General features: G+C 38.7%; 1 protein-coding gene across 7 annotated transcripts in view; it reads left to right on the top strand.

The window, feature by feature from the left end:
- Window positions 1-18,130, top strand: part of STS (steroid sulfatase) — a 125,598-nt gene that overhangs the window by 78,354 nt on the left and 29,114 nt on the right. For all 7 annotated transcript variants that reach the window (XM_054813487.1, XM_054813486.1, XM_054813488.1 and 4 more), the window contains 2 exons: window positions 9,446-9,605; window positions 11,089-11,210. In XM_054813487.1, the coding sequence (XP_054669462.1) occupies window positions 9,446-9,605; window positions 11,089-11,210 (282 nt within the window). The remainder of the gene's footprint in view (window positions 1-9,445; window positions 9,606-11,088; window positions 11,211-18,130) is intronic.

Here is an 18,130-nt window from a genome sequence, read left to right as displayed (position 1 = left end):
TTTTAATATTATCCATTTCATCCTATAGAACCCTATTGCCTTTGTATCTTGCTGATTAGAGAAGTGTATCAAGCATTAGTCTTTGCATAGGTCCTTTTACTTAGGTATTCAGTGAAGGTTATGGTATCAGTAATGAAGACCATAGACTCTAGATCAGTTATTTTTTCTCTAATGTTTATTGTACTGCAAATATTTTTACAGAATTTCAACTTGTATCTTGTTTCCTGTTTATCCAACTTGGTGTGAAGTCCATTATCTTTTCTTCTGAATTTGACTAACCTGTGATACTTTGTGTCATATGTGGATTTTTCAATTCCACAGCTCACTTCCCTTCCAGAATTGAAGATATTAAAATAACAAGGAACTTACTTAATACAGAGTAGCACCAAGGTAGCTTACTATTGACTTTTATGCAAAGTGTCATAGGCTGTTTGATTTATTGCAGGGCTCCTTGACAGAGCTTTAAACTAGGCTTGAAGGGGGAGGGGGATAATATCAGGCTTGCCTGCGACAAGCTGTGGGATGACACACCAAGGTTGGAGGGACGGGGTGCCAGCGAGGGTCCTCAGCCCATTGCTCAGAGACATGCTGGAGACACTGCAGCACACTTGCAGCCTAAGGGAGATGAGCCAGGGGCTCCTGAGGTCATAGGAGCCAACAGGGAAACACCAGTGAAATACCTCAAAGGAATTCCAGCCACTCCAGCCAGTCAGGGGGGTTGGAACTAGGTGATCTTTCAGGTCCCTTCCAACCCAAACCATTCTATGATTCTATGTTTCCATGGTTCTATGATCTCTTTGTTTCCTGCATGTTCGTCAGATTTTGATTCATGACAAGCTTTTGTCTCCTAAGCCATGATTAATGTTACAGAAACTTTTCCCGAAGGTCCTTGTCAATCTTTCAGAGTTTTAAATCTAAATACAGCCTCTAAAACAAGAAAACAGTGGCTATTTTAGTAAGAATTTCTTCCCAACAACTCAAGATGACCTTCCCACCTGAACTCCTGAAGGATTCCTGAGGCATACATAATATATTTTTCCTGGCTACTTAGTGTTTTGATCAAAAACTGGTCAGAGAAATGATCCATTTTTCTCAGAAACATAGCTGTTCCTGTGGACTTCCTGGGCCATTGGGTCTTTTGTGTCCTTTGGGCCTGTTAGTTCCCTTGGAAACTTCTAGTCCGTGATATTTTCTTTTTAAAAAAATCTTTGTTTCTATGTATTTTCCTATTGAGATCTTTATCATACATACCAGATCACTCAATGCTTTTTCATAAATTGGCATACAAGTCCTATATGATGTGTTATTTATAAACCCTAAGTTATTTATAACATACAAGCTATTATGACTTACGGCATATAAATTATGGTCCATTTTTTCCTGTTAATATTAACATTTTTAGATTGAAATATGGGAACTATTGTGTTTAACTGAAGTCTTTTCCTAAAACTTTCTATGTAGTTTTTCCAGCATTTTTTTTTCTCTGTTCCGTGACATTTCTCTGTTAAAATGTATGGAACTTTGAGGTACTATTTTTGTATGTGATATCCAGGATATCTACACTGACTTCCTCTTAGGTGTTCTTCACTAGCTTCCTCATTAGTATGTCATCTGCAATTTAAGCATGTCCATTTGATCTAGTCACCTTAACTTTCCTTTAGGAACAGAAATAAGGTTAATTGTTCTGAAATATTTAGATCTCTACTTTAGAAGATGATGAATAGAATAAATAGATGAATATAGTATTCTCTCAATTGAATAAACAAGCAGCTTAAGATGATTGGTCTAAGGATTCTTCTTTGGTACCCTGAGATACTGAATCTAATTATTTTGTGGTAATTTTTATTTAGTTGCTTAGTGGCTCATTTCTTGAATTAGCTTCAGTGTCTTATAAAACAAGCCTCTCCTGTTACATACTTCATAGCAGTAAACAGTGAAGGCATTAAAAACTTTTGTCTACAGTTTTTCTTACTATACTATTTCACTGGTACATATGCAGACAGTGGAAAGAAACATTGTATTTTATTGTATTTATGGAGCATAATAATGAAAAATAATAATGAATGATTCTTAAGGACTTAGACTCTGATTTTTTTAAATTTACCTGTGGTGGGTTGACCCTGGCAGGACATCAGGTGCCCACCAAAGCTTCTCTATCACTCAGCTGAACAGGGGAGAGAAAATATAACAAAAGGTTCATGGGTCCAGAAAAGGTCAGGCAGAGATCATTCACCAATTACCATCATGGGCAAAACAGACTTGGCTTGGGGAAATTAATTTAATTTATTAACAATCAAATCAGAGTAGAGTGATTCAGACATCCATCTGCTCTGGTGTGGGGTCCTGCATGGGCTGCAGGTGGATATCTGCTCCACCATGGACCTCCATGGGCTGCAGGGGGACAGCCTGCCTCACCATGGTCTTCTCCATGGGCTGCAGGGGGTTCTCTGCTCTGGCACCTGGAGCACCTCCTGCCCCTCCTTCTGCACTGACCTGCGTGTCTGCAGAGTTGTTCCTCTCACATATTCTCACTCCTCTCTCCTGGCTGTTGTTTCTGCAACGGTTTTTCCCCCCTTCTAAACTCTGTTACCCCAGAGGCACTACTGGGGGTGATGAGCTCAGCCTCGGCCAGCGGTGGGTCCATCTTGGAGCCGGCTGCATTGGCTCTGTCGGACATGGGGGAACTTTCTAGCAGCTTCTCACAGAAGACACTCCTGTAGCCCCTCCTGCCACCGAAATCTTGCCACGCAAACCCAATACACTACTACAGATTTGTGAGAGCTAAACAAGGACTGGAGGAATGAATTATCCAATATTTTGTTGAAATTTATTATTTTTATACAATTTCATATGCTGCAGTTATAAGTTCATTCAGCAGTGTTTCTTGAAGCTATTAGTAAACCTTTTCCTATCTGTAAGACACAGAGAAATCAAGCTGACCATTACTTTGGCTTCAGGACCTATGCTATTGCATATTTAGTGATATTAGTTGGAGTTGCACTTTTGTCTTTAATGAGAGCAGCAATTGACCTTTCTTTCAAATGTACTGTATTTTTATATTCTCTCTGAAGTGATCCAGATTTTTAAATAATCAACCCATCTTGTAATTTTGACTGAAACAGAAAATATCCTGAGAGACCATTTCATTTGATTGGAAGAAAGATGAGAAGATGTCCAAATGAGCTATGTCTATTACATTCACCTGTAGAAGAACAGCTCAGGTTTAAAATTAACAAAAGCAGTACATGAAATAGATTAAAAATCCGTAAAATGAAGAGTGAGCTTGCCATTGAAAATAAACTGTTGTTTGATCATTTTATAAGGTAAGCAATAGTAACCAGTTTTGTCAGCATTTGCAGCATAAAGTCCACTACAGATTGGTAGGATAATTAATTTCCTTGTATTTTTCTGTCATTCAAGAGAATGAATTTGTTTCTAGAAGAATATAAGAAGGAAGGAAAGGATAGTATGGTTATAATCCAAGTGATCGAAGAAAGTTATTTTAAATAGTTTTCATCATTCATCATTCAAAATATTAACAGTGATAGACCACAGAGTTCCCCTTTATATATCATCCTTTGTAAAAGCTCTGTTCCCAGAGTTAGGTAATAGCAGTCAATTTAAACCAGAGGCAAGAAAAAAAAGAGGTATTCTTTTAGCTAAGATTTGAAATGAGGTTAAAATGGAAATTTGACATCATGTTGTGGATGACTGCAGAGAGTTATGTCTGTACTTTGCCTGCTCCTGCAGATTTTTCAGGAAAGGTGAATGTAGGCTATTGTTCAATATAACACTGAAGGGTGCAGCTACTCAGAAAGCATAGATAGCTAAGCATGAAAATACAGCCTGGGGTGTTTTATGCTGTTTTAAAAACATCTTTAGAAGAATTTAAGAGAACAAAAATAACATATAGCTAGGCTGCCTAGAGTTTGCCAGGCATACAGACTGCTAGGTTGCTGCCTTTTCTCTCTTTCAGTGTTGTCAAGTCCAAACAAAATAAAAAACTAATGAGTCAGATCCAGAAATATCAAGACATTTTATTTTTAAATAGTCACCTTTAGTGGATTTTTTATTTTCCTTCTAATCTTAACCATTTGGATGTTTGCTTCATGTTTAAGCATTTGTAGTGAAACCTTGATTCATTTTGTAAGCAAAAAAAAAATGTGTATAGGTTGAACAATGTTTAACAGCTAGAGTTTTAAAGTCAATGTATATCAAGGGATTTGTAATCATATAATGGCATTAAGCAACTCTAGTGATGTCACTAAACACAATTCTAATAGAGATGAACAACACATAGGCATAGATAGTAGAAGACAGTCTTCCGCAATGACCTGTAATTCCTGCCCTGGTTCCCTGCTATTCCTAACCTCCAGAGATATCAAAAAATTATGCTCCAATTAGTCTTTTGAAAGGAAAACACTAGTCACTTCATAGACATAAGCGAGGAGATAGCCCTGCTGTGGAGTCCATTTTGCTTTTTGTACCTCACAGCAGGGAGGCAGAATTTGCTGAGTGCTTCCTTTGTGCTTGGGTAATGTGCAAGTTTTCTGTCCTGTTCTGTAGTGATTCAAGAAAATTGTACTGTAAACCTAGGAGCTGTGAAAGTGATCCAATATCTAGGTTTTAAGAATTGCAACATGTGTGGCAATGCGATTCACCACTTACCTTGAAATTGTTCTGCCTACAGATTACACAGGAGGAAACAGTAAAATGAGAATTTATTTAAACAATCCAATCTAGCTAGGACTCTTACTAGGTTCAGACAGGTATACAGAAATAAAAGGAACCTCACACCAAAAAGCTCCCTGTCATGATTTAACCTCAGCTGGCAACTAAGCACCACATTGCCGTTCACTCACTCCCCACTGGTGGGATGGAAGAGAGAATTGGAAGAGTAAAAGTGAGAAAACTTGTGGGTTGAGATAAAGACAGTTTAATAGGCAAAGCAAAAGCCCCACACGCAAGCAAAGCAAGACAAGGAATTCATTCACCACTTCCCATGGGCAGGCAGGTGTTCAGCCATCCCCAGGAAAGCAGGGCTCCATCACACATTAATGGTTACTGGGGAAGACAAATGCCATCACTCCAAACGTCTCCCCCTCCTTCTTCTTCCCCCAGCTCCTTATATGCTGAACATCACATCATATGGTATGGACTATCCCTTGGGTCAGGTGGGGTCAGCTGTCCCGGCTGTGTCCCCTCCCAACTCCTTGTGCACCCCCAGCCCACTCGCTGGTGGGGTGGTGTGAGAAGCAGCAAAGGCCTTGGCTCTGTGTGAGCACTGCTCAGCAGTAACGAAAACATCCCTGTGTTAGCAACGCTGTGTCCAGCACAAATCCAACACACAGCCCTGTACCAGCTACTATGAAGAAAATTAACTCTATCCCAGCCAAATCCAGCACATTCTCCACCCCTTATTTCATACCATTTACATCATGCTCAAGTCCAATACATTCTCATTATCCACCGGCAACCTTCTCATCCTTTGATACAATACACAGATATCATTCCCTTAGTCTATGGACCACCCCTGTGAAATGTCTGTAAAATGTCCACAAATGTCCACAAAATGTCCGCTGAGTTCATTTAGCCCTTGACTTTGGGCTCCATCTGTTATGGTGGTCATTCAGGACAGGAGAGGTGGTGTGTTGCGTGGAGGTACTGGGCACCAGAGCCAGCTCCAGGTCAGGTCACTGCTGGACTTGCAATGCTTCTTGTAAGGCTTGTCCTCCATTGGTTCAGGTGGTTCCTGCTACAGTAATTCCTGTAACATGCAACTCAAATCGTGGGTTACAACAATTTAAAGGTATTTCCATTGCAATCTCCGCCCCTGGTGCCTTTGGACCAGACCATTGGGTTTAACATTGCAATGAACTCCTCCCCTTGTCCCTGCTCTGGCTTGGATTTATCCACAGACTGCAGTCCCTTAGGGGTTTCCCTGGTACAGGTGGAGCCTTATCTATTAGCCACAGTCTCTCCAGGGTTATATCTGCTGTGGCATAGACTTTTTCACAGCCACAGTCATTTTGAGGTGCAGTTGTTCCATTGTGGCCTTATCCTTGGGCCACAATCCCTTCGGAGATATACCTGCTGTGGCACAGACATAACCATGGCCACAGACGCTTTGAGGTACACCTGCTCTGGTGTGGACTTGTCCATGGCCACAGATGCTTCGGGGTGTCCTGCTGCCTCGTGGACTCATCCACAGGTCACAATCCCTTTGACTCGAGTTCACACTGGGGTTCCAGCCTGTCCAGTACAGCAGCACAGAAACAGCAGCGATGCCCTGGCCACCTGCCAGCCCAGGCACATCACCACGGCTGTTATCAAAATGTTCCCAGGCACAGCACAGGCAGATGATGAGCAGCACAGCAGTACAGCGATCAGCGAAAGCAAAAAGCAGCCACTAACGAGCACTGGACTCTGATAAGTAAGACAAGTAAGCCCCACGGCAAGCACAGAAGCCTGCCAATTAATAGCTAAACAGTAATAACAGCTATAAATTCAATCTATCACATTCCAATCAAATCTGTCATTATCTCAAACCCTTCAAGCCTCATACTGGGTGCCAAAAAGGACTGTCATGGTTTCATCCCAGCCAGCAGCTAAGCAGCACACAGCCACTCGTTCACTCCCCTCATAACGGGATGGAGAGGAGAATCAGAAGGGCAAAAGTGAGAAAACGTGTGGGTTGAGATAAAGACAGTTTAATGGGTAAAGCAAAAGCCACGTGCACAAGCAAAGCAAGACAAGGAATTCATTCCCCACTTCCCAAGGGCAGGCAGGTGTTCAGCCATCCCCAGGAAAGCAGGGCTCCATCACGCCTAATGGTGACTTGGGAAGACAAACACCATCACTCCAAACGTCCCCCCGCTGCCTTCTTATTCCTCCAGCTTTATATGCTGAGCATGACATCATATGGTATGGGATATCCTTTCGGTCAGTTGGGTTCAGCTGTCCTGTCTGTGTCCCCTCCCAACTCCTTGTGCACCCCCAGCCCACTCGCTGATGGGGTGGTGTGAGAAGCAGCAAAGGCCTTGGCTCTGTGTGAGCACTGCTCAGCAGTAACGAAAACATCCCTGTGTTAGCAACGCTGTGTCCAGCACAAACTCAAAACATAACCTCATACTAGCTACTATGAAGAAAATTAACTCTATCCCAGCCAAAACCGGCACACTACCTATGGTATAGATCAGCTCTTAGATTTTTCTGTCTGTCCATACTGTCCAGTGAACAAGCTGATGTGATGTCTACACAGAACCAAGATCTGGCTCATGAACTAAATCATCTCCACAACATAACTGTCCACTGAAAAATATCTTAATATGAGGATATCTGTAATTTTATGTCCTATACTTTTCTTGTATTTTTATTTAGATTTAACTACTCCCACCCAACAGAATTTTCTGTGAACAGTCAGGATATTAGTCTTGACAGTTTCCTGTGAGATAACACATAATCCCCACCAAAGTTTTAAAATTCTAATGACTGGCATACATGGATAGAGTCATCTTTTCTACAGAAGATGCACACAGTCTCTTGACATCTACACTAATCTCGACCCAACCATATTAACAACCGATCAACATACTGTTGGATGAACACTTCCTTCTGCTACGTGACAAATGTTTTAAACCTCACCAAATAACAATTCTATAAACTTAAATCTACATTTTCTTTAGAATTTTGTTTTGAAAATCATATTTTTTACAAGAATGTACACAAAATTAATCCACGTATTTCATTCCTCAGTTTTAGAATTGTTTTATCATGAGAATGGAATTGCATTTCACGTAGTGACAAGAGTAAATTTTTAAAGATAGTCTTATTGAGATCTGAACTTGGCACTGATCTTCAAAAACAACTGAAATGAAGATTGTTGCTTGACATAATGTTGATATTAGAAAATCTGAGTTTTCTGATGTCCGACTAGGTAATTATGTGTCCCCGACTATTCAATATTATGAATTCTGATAAAGCCCATGAAAAAAGGAAGTAAAAATCTGGTATAACAAAGAATCACGAGCTGAAGTTTTTTCATCCACAAGACTATATATATATATATAATAGGTAAAGATCTGTGCAAAATAGTTTTCTTTCTTGAAGTTGCCACTTACCTTTATGAACAATGAAAAACCTGTGGAAAACCTTATTGAGCAGTGAAAAACCTGTAGTAAAACAGGTGGATTCTGAATCCCCCAACGCTGAAAAAGGAAAGATCATTGAGGAGTCAGTAAGACAGACAGCATATATGGCAAGGCCTGGGCTTGACATTGAAGATTTTAACATCTATGTGGTGTTTTGAAGGTCTAAGAGGCTGAGAAGACAGAACTATTGAAGTACTTCGTTGTAATGTTTTGTTCTTTTGTGGCTTTTTTTACTTGAAAAAGGGAGATACAGGAAAAAATAGGCACATAGCGGTTTTGTTTGAACCATGAATTGCTGTTTGATTCAGTTAATGGCAGGGGTTCAACACACATCTTCCTCTGCTTTCAGATGTTTCTGCTCTATAAACTAATCTCAATTTAGTTGTAAATGCCTGGCCCAGACCATGCTTAAGCACATCCAAAACCCATCTGTTTACCGGAAATATTTTTTTCCAAGTGACATATTAATTTCAAAGATCAACTTGAAGTGCTGTATATAGTCACATGACTGTGTAAGACATTAAAAATAGTACTTGTGATAGCTCTTCATACAGAGTTGTGCCAATCTTCTATTAAGTGATGGTAGAAATGTCATAGAATAAACACATCGCCCTTTCGCAAAGACCTCGGGAGGACTGGGCAGGGATGGATTTCATAGAAACTAAGGAAATGGCTACAATGTAGTGTTGAATGCAACCAGTTGATAGTGCATTTGATGCAACTGTGTTGGTTTAGAAGTTGAAAAGGTCTTCACAGCATCCTGAGATCTATCATCACTGCAGAAAATTTCTTCCTAATGCATTGAATTGGAGAATTCAGTAACATACTTAGTACTTTCTTCTATTTAAAGTAATCAAGCACCATTTTTAATAAAATATCTTATGTCTTCTCTGGGTTCATACCTCAGACATCTAGGCACACTTCTAATTTTTTTTTATTCCTATTTTTTGGTTATATCTTCACATAGCTATGTGGCACACTATCTAGGCCAAATTCTATATGAAAATTCCTGCAACGTGCCTTTTTATCTCCTACAGCTGTTATTTAATTTTGTTTGTAAACTAAATACATTTTATAAGCTCTGTCTAATACATATTAGTAGATTTACTGTGAGAAAGGTACTGATTATAGGTGGAAAATCTAAACCGAGCAAATTAAAAATAAGATAAATACACTTAATGAAAAGATTCTAGCCAGACAGAATGTTAATATTTGGAAACTGAATCCTGGGGGGGGGGTGGGTATTTTTCTAAGAAGAAATTGATTTATTAACACACAAAACTTCAATTTTTCAGGTGGAAAATCAATGAACTGGGAAGGAGGTATTCGTGTGCCAGGGCTTCTCCGTTGGCCTGGAGTGATACAGTCTGGTGCCTATATTGATGAGCCAACAAGTAACATGGATATATTTCCTACCCTAGTCAAACTTGCCAAGGCACAGTTACCCTCTGACAGGTATGCTCTGTAGTTATCTCTGTTTTAGAGAGAGTCTCATGAGTGTTTCATACATTCTGGTGATGTCTATTAAGATAGAGGTGAGAATGAAAAGAAAAAACTAGATTTTAAAAGCAGCTCTTTGTCATGACTTACAGTAATATGTTGTCTCTTTTCATATTGACATACTGATATATTTTACAGAAATGTTTTATGTAAATACAGCTTAACTGGCAGAACAAGCACCAAGCAACAAGAAGATAAGAGAATACCACCAAGAGCAACATACTGTCAAATCAGGCCTAGAATTATTTACTAAAAGCAAAAATGAATGTGTCAGAAAAGGCTCTGTTCTGCTTGAGTGAATGTGGTAGAAAAAGGAACTGCAAGTCTAAATTATTTTAAATGTACGAGCTCAACCTTGGCTTTCTTAGTATAACAAAACACATCAAAACAACAACTAGACTTTTCTCACAGGTTTTTTTTTTTTGTTCTCTACCAAGTTAATGAAAATAATCCCTTACAGAGTTTTGCAGCCTGGTAAGAAAACCTACTGTACTTCTAAATTTCATAAGATGCTTTACTGACAATTGTACATCCCTGTGCTTTGTCTGGTTCAGGAGATACCCAGCCACAGCAGCAAGGTGCCTCCACCTAAACTCTGTTGCCATCCAAATCCAATAAGTGGAGAAACACGCTGATATGTATACACTTTGAACACACCTACCATACACAAACAGCTTTTGAGCACAAAGCATCCAGAATCCATATGAGGAAAACCAGTGGTGAGCAGAGACACTCTGCTAATGATGATTCACTGAATGCTTGAAGGAAATGACAGGGCAGGACATCTGTAAGACATGAAAAATCAGTCAGGCTGGTCCTGAGAGATCCCCTATAAGCAGTAGCTCTGTTGAACCTAAGCAGTTCAGATATTTCTTAATGTGGGCAGATCTTATGCACTTTGTTTTCATATTGCTTGAGTGAAGATGAAGCACCAGTGTTTTATTTTGATCTCTTTGATAGAAATCCCAATATACTTGTGTAATTTCCACTTGCAAGTTGCTTCACTCTGATTCTTCTGTGTAGACTAGATGCCGTAATTACTGCTTCATGGTAGGTCATGGACTAGCTTCAGCAGCTGAATTCCTATCACTCCACTGAATTCTTCCTGAGAAATAAGAGAAATGACTACGATTAGGATTCAGTCACTGGGAGGGAGCAGGTTAAAAAGGAAAGGAGGAGGTGCTCCTACTTAAAGAAGAAAAATAAGTCATCAGAAAGTCTCATATATCCCCTTGAAACCAGCAGTTGTGGAATGCAAGAGTACTGGAGACATATTACTGGAGACACTCTTTCCCCATCAACAGGCTGTAGAACAGAAAGTGTGCAGTAGGTGCGCATTTGTCCTGCTCTCAGCTTCATAGAGGGTAGAATTATAGTATCTTCTCAGTAAAGTGAAGTTTGGGTTATTGTTCTGATTTTGAAATGCTTTCTCACTCAGAATTATTGATGGACATGATCTGATGCCCTTACTTCAAGGAAAAGTTACACGATCTAAGCATGAATTTCTCTTCCATTACTGTAATGCATACTTAAATGCAGTGCGCTGGCATCCAGGAAACAGTAAGTAAACTTGCCTGTTCACATTTTAAATATTTCATGCAATTTTTATTGCAGCTTGAAAAGAATCAGGAAAAAGCCTTGGGCCGTAGTAACAAATAGTTTAAAATATCTAGACTTTTTTCCTTCTTTTTTCACTTTTCTTTTTGCTAGAACTCGCCTATTCACCAATTTACTGTTTGACATTAGTTTGTTGCTATGCATTAACATTCCACATCAATACAATACTGAGATCTATGGTATCTGAAACTATTTTTTTTTAAACTTGCCTGAAAGAAACTCTGTGTTACAGAATGAAGTAGTCAAGGTTAACTGTTACATCTTCCTAAAAATGTACAGGTAATAGGATGGCTGGCAAAATAACAGTGCAAGTATGATGTCAGCCTTGTCATTTTTATTATTGGAATAGCAAAGTATAGGGGAATCATTGAATCAAAGTCATACTTACCCATTAAATGAATACAGTATTATAAGGGTCCCTTCTCATACTTTTTTATGAACAATATAATTCCAATTTGTAGGCCAAGGAAAAAAGCATTTCCTACTGATTTGCTGTTTTTTAACTAACAGCTTGCTGTTTCTGGTAACAACTTGCACATTAACCAAAGCCTATTTCCCTTTCTATAAAAATCTCTCTGTTGAAAGAAGTCAAAAACACTTTTCTCTCATCTCAGTTGACACTCAAAGTGATGACTTGTGTTACAGCTTCAGAATGATGATCCAAGACAGGCTTTGGTGTAGCACTTTTTGGTTTAAGTACCTTGGGAAAAGACTTGCTCAATAGTTAATGTGCAAACTTAAAATGAGTTGGAAACTTTGTCATCTTGGTCATCCATAGGCTGACTCTCTACCTGTCTTGGGCTAGGAAAAGGGAAAATATTGCTTATAACATATTTACCATTACTTTGCCTATATATCTTGTATTTGATGAATAATCATAAGGAAGAACCAAGCAATGTGGTTATCTAGTACCATTTTGTATCTGAAGTTGGATAAAATTATTCTGCATCATGATGAGGAGAGAGATAGGCAGAGCTCCAGGCAGGCAGAGAAGCTGTTTTTTCTCAAACATACACCTTTGTAAGATGAAGTACCCCTTGTCTGAGGAAAGGGTCAGTTTTGTTATTCACTGAAGGGGAATTTAATGGAAAATGAAGGGGAGCAATGATGAGGGGCTAGTCTGTTGTATTTACTTGAGGGGCAGCAATGTAGATTGTGATTCTCCCTTTGTCCTTTCTCCAAGGCTATCAAAAGAGAAAACCCACTCAGAACCTGATAATAACATTTTCATAACGGAGAGCTGAGTTTTGCATGGAAGGGTTTTTGACTACCTGCATTGTGGTGTGAGAGTGGGCAATAGCCAGATATTTCTCTCTTCTCTCTTTTGTATCAGTCCCCTGCGAGCGCTCAACACCTTCTTCTTTCTTACTTGTCCAATCTCAGATCTTCAAAAGTGTCTTTTCCATGTAGACAATGCAATCATATTTGTAAAGATATTTGTTACAGTCAGCTGAAGGTTTGCTCCTGTTTATCTCTCTCCCATGTGTTATTGTTGTATAGAGATAAATATACTTGCATTACAGCTGTACGCGCCTGATGCTATCGGCATTGCTGTGGGTACTCATGTGGAAAGACTGGTATGGTTGGTTTTTCTTCTGATATCTCAGCAGCTCTATATGAAGCAATTGATAAGTTCAAAGTGCATTATATTACTAATTAGAGTATTATTGTCTTCTAGCCTCCCACCACAGCTCACTCTTTACAGCCACTCTGAGTCCATCCACAGCCACTATTTCTGCTACTATTAAGTGATATTTTAGTATGTAAAAATAAACACAAGTAAAGAAAAAATATAATGCAATGCTTTTTTTTTTTTTCTGGAGAAGCATTTTTTTTAAACATTTAATTAAAAACATTGCAGAGCTTTTGCCTAGCAGCAAAGAACTAAATTAGAAGTATCCTATAGCAACAGTTCATTCCCTATACTTAGGAATACATCCAAGAAAGTCAATAAGGCCGTGTTCATTAAAGACAGACTAGAAAGCTTGAAAACTGTGCAACTTTCACTTAACCTTAGCGTGCTACTATCATCAGTTACAAGGCTGTAAGTCTTCAGGGTTTGGGTATAGACTGATTACCATTCCTAACTCTACATGTATTCCATATCTAACACGTTTTATGGCCTAAATAAGTACCACATTCCTCCATCAGTACACACATTTTCCAGTATCCAGACATGTCTGTAGGATTTCTCATATTTTAGTTGCACCTTACCAATGACTGTAGTCAGGTGAATAGCATTTACTTCACAGAGGACTGCCAGGTACTTAATATTCTTAAGGATAGTCTTGAAGAGGTAATATTCCTTATCTAAGAAAAATCAGGACATTCTTGAAAAAAAAGTCATCAAGGAACAGTTGTTTCTTTCTGTGTACTGTAAAATAGCTTTTAGACCAGGAAAGACTTGTGTTGTTCTTGGTCTCTCTTCCCCAGATAGTTAACTGGTTGACTACAGGTTCTTTGGAATTGTGTAAAAATATGCTACCTGCAGATTATGCCTGTAGGTGCAGGTTAAATGCTGACCAACTCTGCCTCCCACTAGACCTAAGGCTTAGCAAAAGAAACCGTGATAGCGTGAGATGAATAACCCCAGCCATGGTCAGCATCTTCTACACTGCTCTGGTGATGGGCCCCTATTAGAAGGACCCGATTGTCCAACTAGTATGAGACTACATTATAGATTGCTGATCCCTTCATTAAATATGCAATTTCTATTAACTTTATAGTTGTACTTCCTGAAGAACAAAGCAACAACAGCCAGAAATTCATAGAAGAGAAAACTTACATCTACTAAGGAATTATTTATTTATTTGTTTGTTTGTTTATTAACTAGCATACAATCCATTCTAAATAAAGAGTAAAGGTTCATATATCTCATATATTCACTTACTAATGCATATATTCTCATATTTCTTACTATATTTATTTTCTGGGCAGTCTTAGTTTGCATGTCAGCTTCAGCTTGCATATTCCACTTTGTCCTAGATACTAAATATGTAGGATTAGCTTTGATCCTAAGGAAAAATGCATATATCAGGAAGTGAGAGGGAAGCAAATGTTCTTAGTCATTTAGTACCTTGTTGACTCCATGACTCCACAGTTCTCTTAGTAACTCTCATTGCCGTTGATAGATTTCCACCTTGCTTCAGTCTGAAAAAAAAAATTGTTTTAATTTTTCACTCTTAGGCTATATATATGAAACATGTAAATTTTGTTTATGTGAAATTTGTAGTACTTACCTTTCCCTTGCTTGCAAGCTTATGAAGTCTGACTTAATGAGGTGTGTTTCTCACATCACCCAAGGAAGGTCAGAAACATCAGAGTGAACTATTACCATTTTACATTTATATATTTAGAATTGTGCTGGTTTGGGCAGAGTTAATTTTCTTCATAGTAGCTAATATGAGTGTTGATAATACAGGGATGTTTTAGTTACTGCTGAGCAGTGCTTACACAGAGTCAAGGACTGTTGTGGTTTAACCCCAGCCAGCAGCTCAGCCCCACACAGCTGCCCACTCGCTCCCCTCCCCAGTGGGATGGGGGAGAGAATCAGAATCTCTCTTTCCTCTACCATCCTTCTCTTTCTCAGGTGCAGATATTAAACTAACATAATTTTCTTCTTCATCTCTCTTTGTTTCACTTACTTACATTTTCCCTGATGCTAAAAAATAATGTACATTAATCTTCACATTCTGAATTAAAAAAAGAATAAAATATCAGGCAGTTTTCTTTGCTCATCATTCATGTCTCACTCTCATAGATTCATGCATGCTGACACTTATTATTAGCGCCTTGGAAACAGCAATGACATACAGTCCTAGTCCTTGGAAGATGATTTCCTGTTATTTTAAATCTTTATACATATGTGTAATTTAACTGATCTGTTAAAAATACAGAGAGGAAGACCTGCTAAAACAGAGTCAGCAAAGTAGTGTGATTTCCCATTGTCAATGCTTTTTCTCCATAGCTGCCTGGTGTACCATATAAGTACCGATATATGAATGCAACACCTTTGGGAAAAAAAAAAAAAATCCTAAAACTTTTCTTTCTGCCATTAAGGTGTAATCATTTAAGTTTTTTTAATAATTAAAAAATTACAGTTAAAACAAAGCAGGTGTAGGATTTGCCTTTACTTTCTTGAACTGAGCCACCCAAAGTTTTATGTAGCCTTCTGTTAGTTGTGTATGTCAGACTGTATTTTAGCCTAATTTAACTCTGATCACATGTTCTTGTGCTAGTGCAAGTAGAGCAGTACTTGTGTATTTGCTAAAGTTATAATTTAGCATAACTGAATACTAAAAAACTATCAAGAGCTCTGTCTCCAGAACATTACTGGCATATGAATCAGTACTTAAAAATGCATTGCTATGACAACTTAATTATAAGGAGAGAATTCATCAGATACAGAGCAAATCTACAATTGAATGGAACTACTGCATCTTTCAGGCTCCTCTGACTGTGCACAAAATTTTCATTTGAGAAGGAGGAAATATATTGTAATCCTGTGTAATAAACATTGAAAAATGTAATGTAATTCAGTCCCTACTATAAAGAAATAATAATCTTTTGGTATAGTATTTTGGTACTACTAATAAAAATATACTAATGTCTCTGATAAATGCTAGGGTGACTTTACTAGCAGCACTTCAAAATGGATTTCATTATTCAGTGGAAAATGTCATTCAGTAAACAAAAGAAAAAGAGACTTGCTATGCCAAGTTAAATTGAAGCATAGCAGACAATACAATCAAACTAGCTTATCATGCAAATATAAGGACTTTTAAAGAAAGTAGAAGTTCACTGAAAATCTTTACAGAGAAATTTTCTACTTTGCCTCACTTAACAAATAGGATACATTTCAATTAGTCTTTATTCTGAATTTCTTGTATGTTGTGATCTACTGCAATTACTGAAAATAGTTCAATAAAATTCACCAACCAGGGAATTTTTCTATACTATTGTAGAATTCATAGCTATTGTGATTCCTGACTGTTACAATGTTCTCCAGCATCCAACTGTCTACAATATTTCATGAGAGATATTTTATTTGACTAGGGATGAGGGGATCTTCCTGGTCATGCATTTAGCCTTTTCTGCAGTATAAGTTGTTACAGTTTAAAAACAAACAAAAAGAGAATGAGAGAGGAATATTTTCTGTTTTGCAGCTTTCAGACTGGGTATGTAGGATAAATTTACAGAATAGAGTTTTTCTTTGAGAGGTTCCACCAGGTTCTGTTTCACTAAATATATCAGAGTCATAATAAAGAGAGGACAAAGCAGGAAAAATCTCCTCAGAAGGGCCATTTTGTAATGACTTCTGGTTTGGACAGGTACAGCCTTTCTTGTGAAATGGAATTAATATATGATGTATTTCTGAAGAAATTAAAGTAAGAAGAGCAATATCTTGCACTTTTCCTTACCTCTCAAAAGGACTATGATATGCATACCTGAAGGGGTCATAAAAGATACCTTATTAATTAAGACGGCTTGCATTATTTACAGTGCCATTCTTAGATTCATTTTTTGTAATATCACATTGAGTCATAATAGTTAAAAACTGTAAACTGAATGCATATGCTTAAAGAACATAACTTGAGAACACAATGTTGTCCTGAGAGAGTGCAGAAGACAGAGTCTAGGCAGGTAGAAAAACTGGGAAGCCTCTATAAAACTCTATAAAACCGGCTTAAAACTCATTCAAGTTCTCAGTGTGAGGGTAGTTGAGGTTAGTAGTTGTCAGTAGCAAATGAAAATGCATTAATTTGTATGTGAGAAATATTTTGGAGTGTGAATGGTGAAAATATACTTCTGTTTGAAAATGACAACCCTTTCTTGTTAAGTCCTCTTAAAGCATTTAAGAAACATAATCATTCTGACATCCACAAAGTAAATTAACAGTTCTGTTGTCTCTAAAGTAGAGAGTCTTAGAGATATTGCTAAATATTTAGTATGTTAGAGATATCTCTTAATATTTCATAGAATTGTAGAATAATAGAATGGTTTGGAAGGGACCTCAAAGACCATCTAGTTCCAACCTCCCTGCCATGGGCAGGGACACCCTCCACTAGACCACGTTGCCCAAAGCCCCATCCAGCCTGGCCTTGAACACTTCCAGGGAGGGGGCATCCACAGCTTCTATGGACAACTTGTTCCAGTGTCTCACCACCCTCACAGTAAATATCTAATATCTAATATCTAATCTAAATCTACCCTCCTTCAGCTTAAAGCCATTACCTTACATGCCCTTGTCCCTCTCCAGCTTTCCTGTAGGCCCCCTTCAGGTACTGAAAGGCTGCTCTAAGGTCTCCCCAGAGCCTTCTCTTCTCCAGGCTGAACAACCCCAACTCTCTCAGCCTGTCTTCATAGGAAAGGTGCTCCATCCCTGTTCTGATCATCTTCATGCCCCTCCTCTGGACTCATTCCAACAGGTCCATGTCTTTCTTGTACTGGGACCCCAGAGCTGGACACAGTGGTGCAGATGGGGGTCTCATGAGAGCAGAGTAGAGGGGCAGAATCACCTCCCTTGACCTGCTGGTCACACTTGTTTTGATGTAGCCCTGGATATGGTTGTCTTTCTGGGCTGCAAGTGGACATTGCCAGGTCACGTTGAGCTTTTCATCAATCAACACCCCCAAGTCCTTCTCCTCAGGGCTGCTCTCAATTCATTCTCTGCCCAGCCTGTAGTTGTGCTTGGGATTGCCCCAACCCATGTACAGGACCTTACTTGGCCTTGTCGAACTTCATGCGATTTGTACAGACCCACCTCTCAAGCCATGATCTTGCCAGGCACAGAGGTGACACTGACTAGCCTGTAGTTCCCCAAGCCTTCCTTTTTTCCCTTTTTAAAAATGGGGGTTATGTTT

Source organism: Grus americana, chromosome 1 (assembly GCF_028858705.1).
Source record: "Grus americana isolate bGruAme1 chromosome 1, bGruAme1.mat, whole genome shotgun sequence".
Classification (NCBI taxonomy): domain Eukaryota; kingdom Metazoa; phylum Chordata; class Aves; order Gruiformes; family Gruidae; genus Grus; species Grus americana.
The sequence above is the reverse complement of the archived record's forward strand: the minus strand, read 5'-3'. Positions and strand labels throughout refer to the sequence as shown.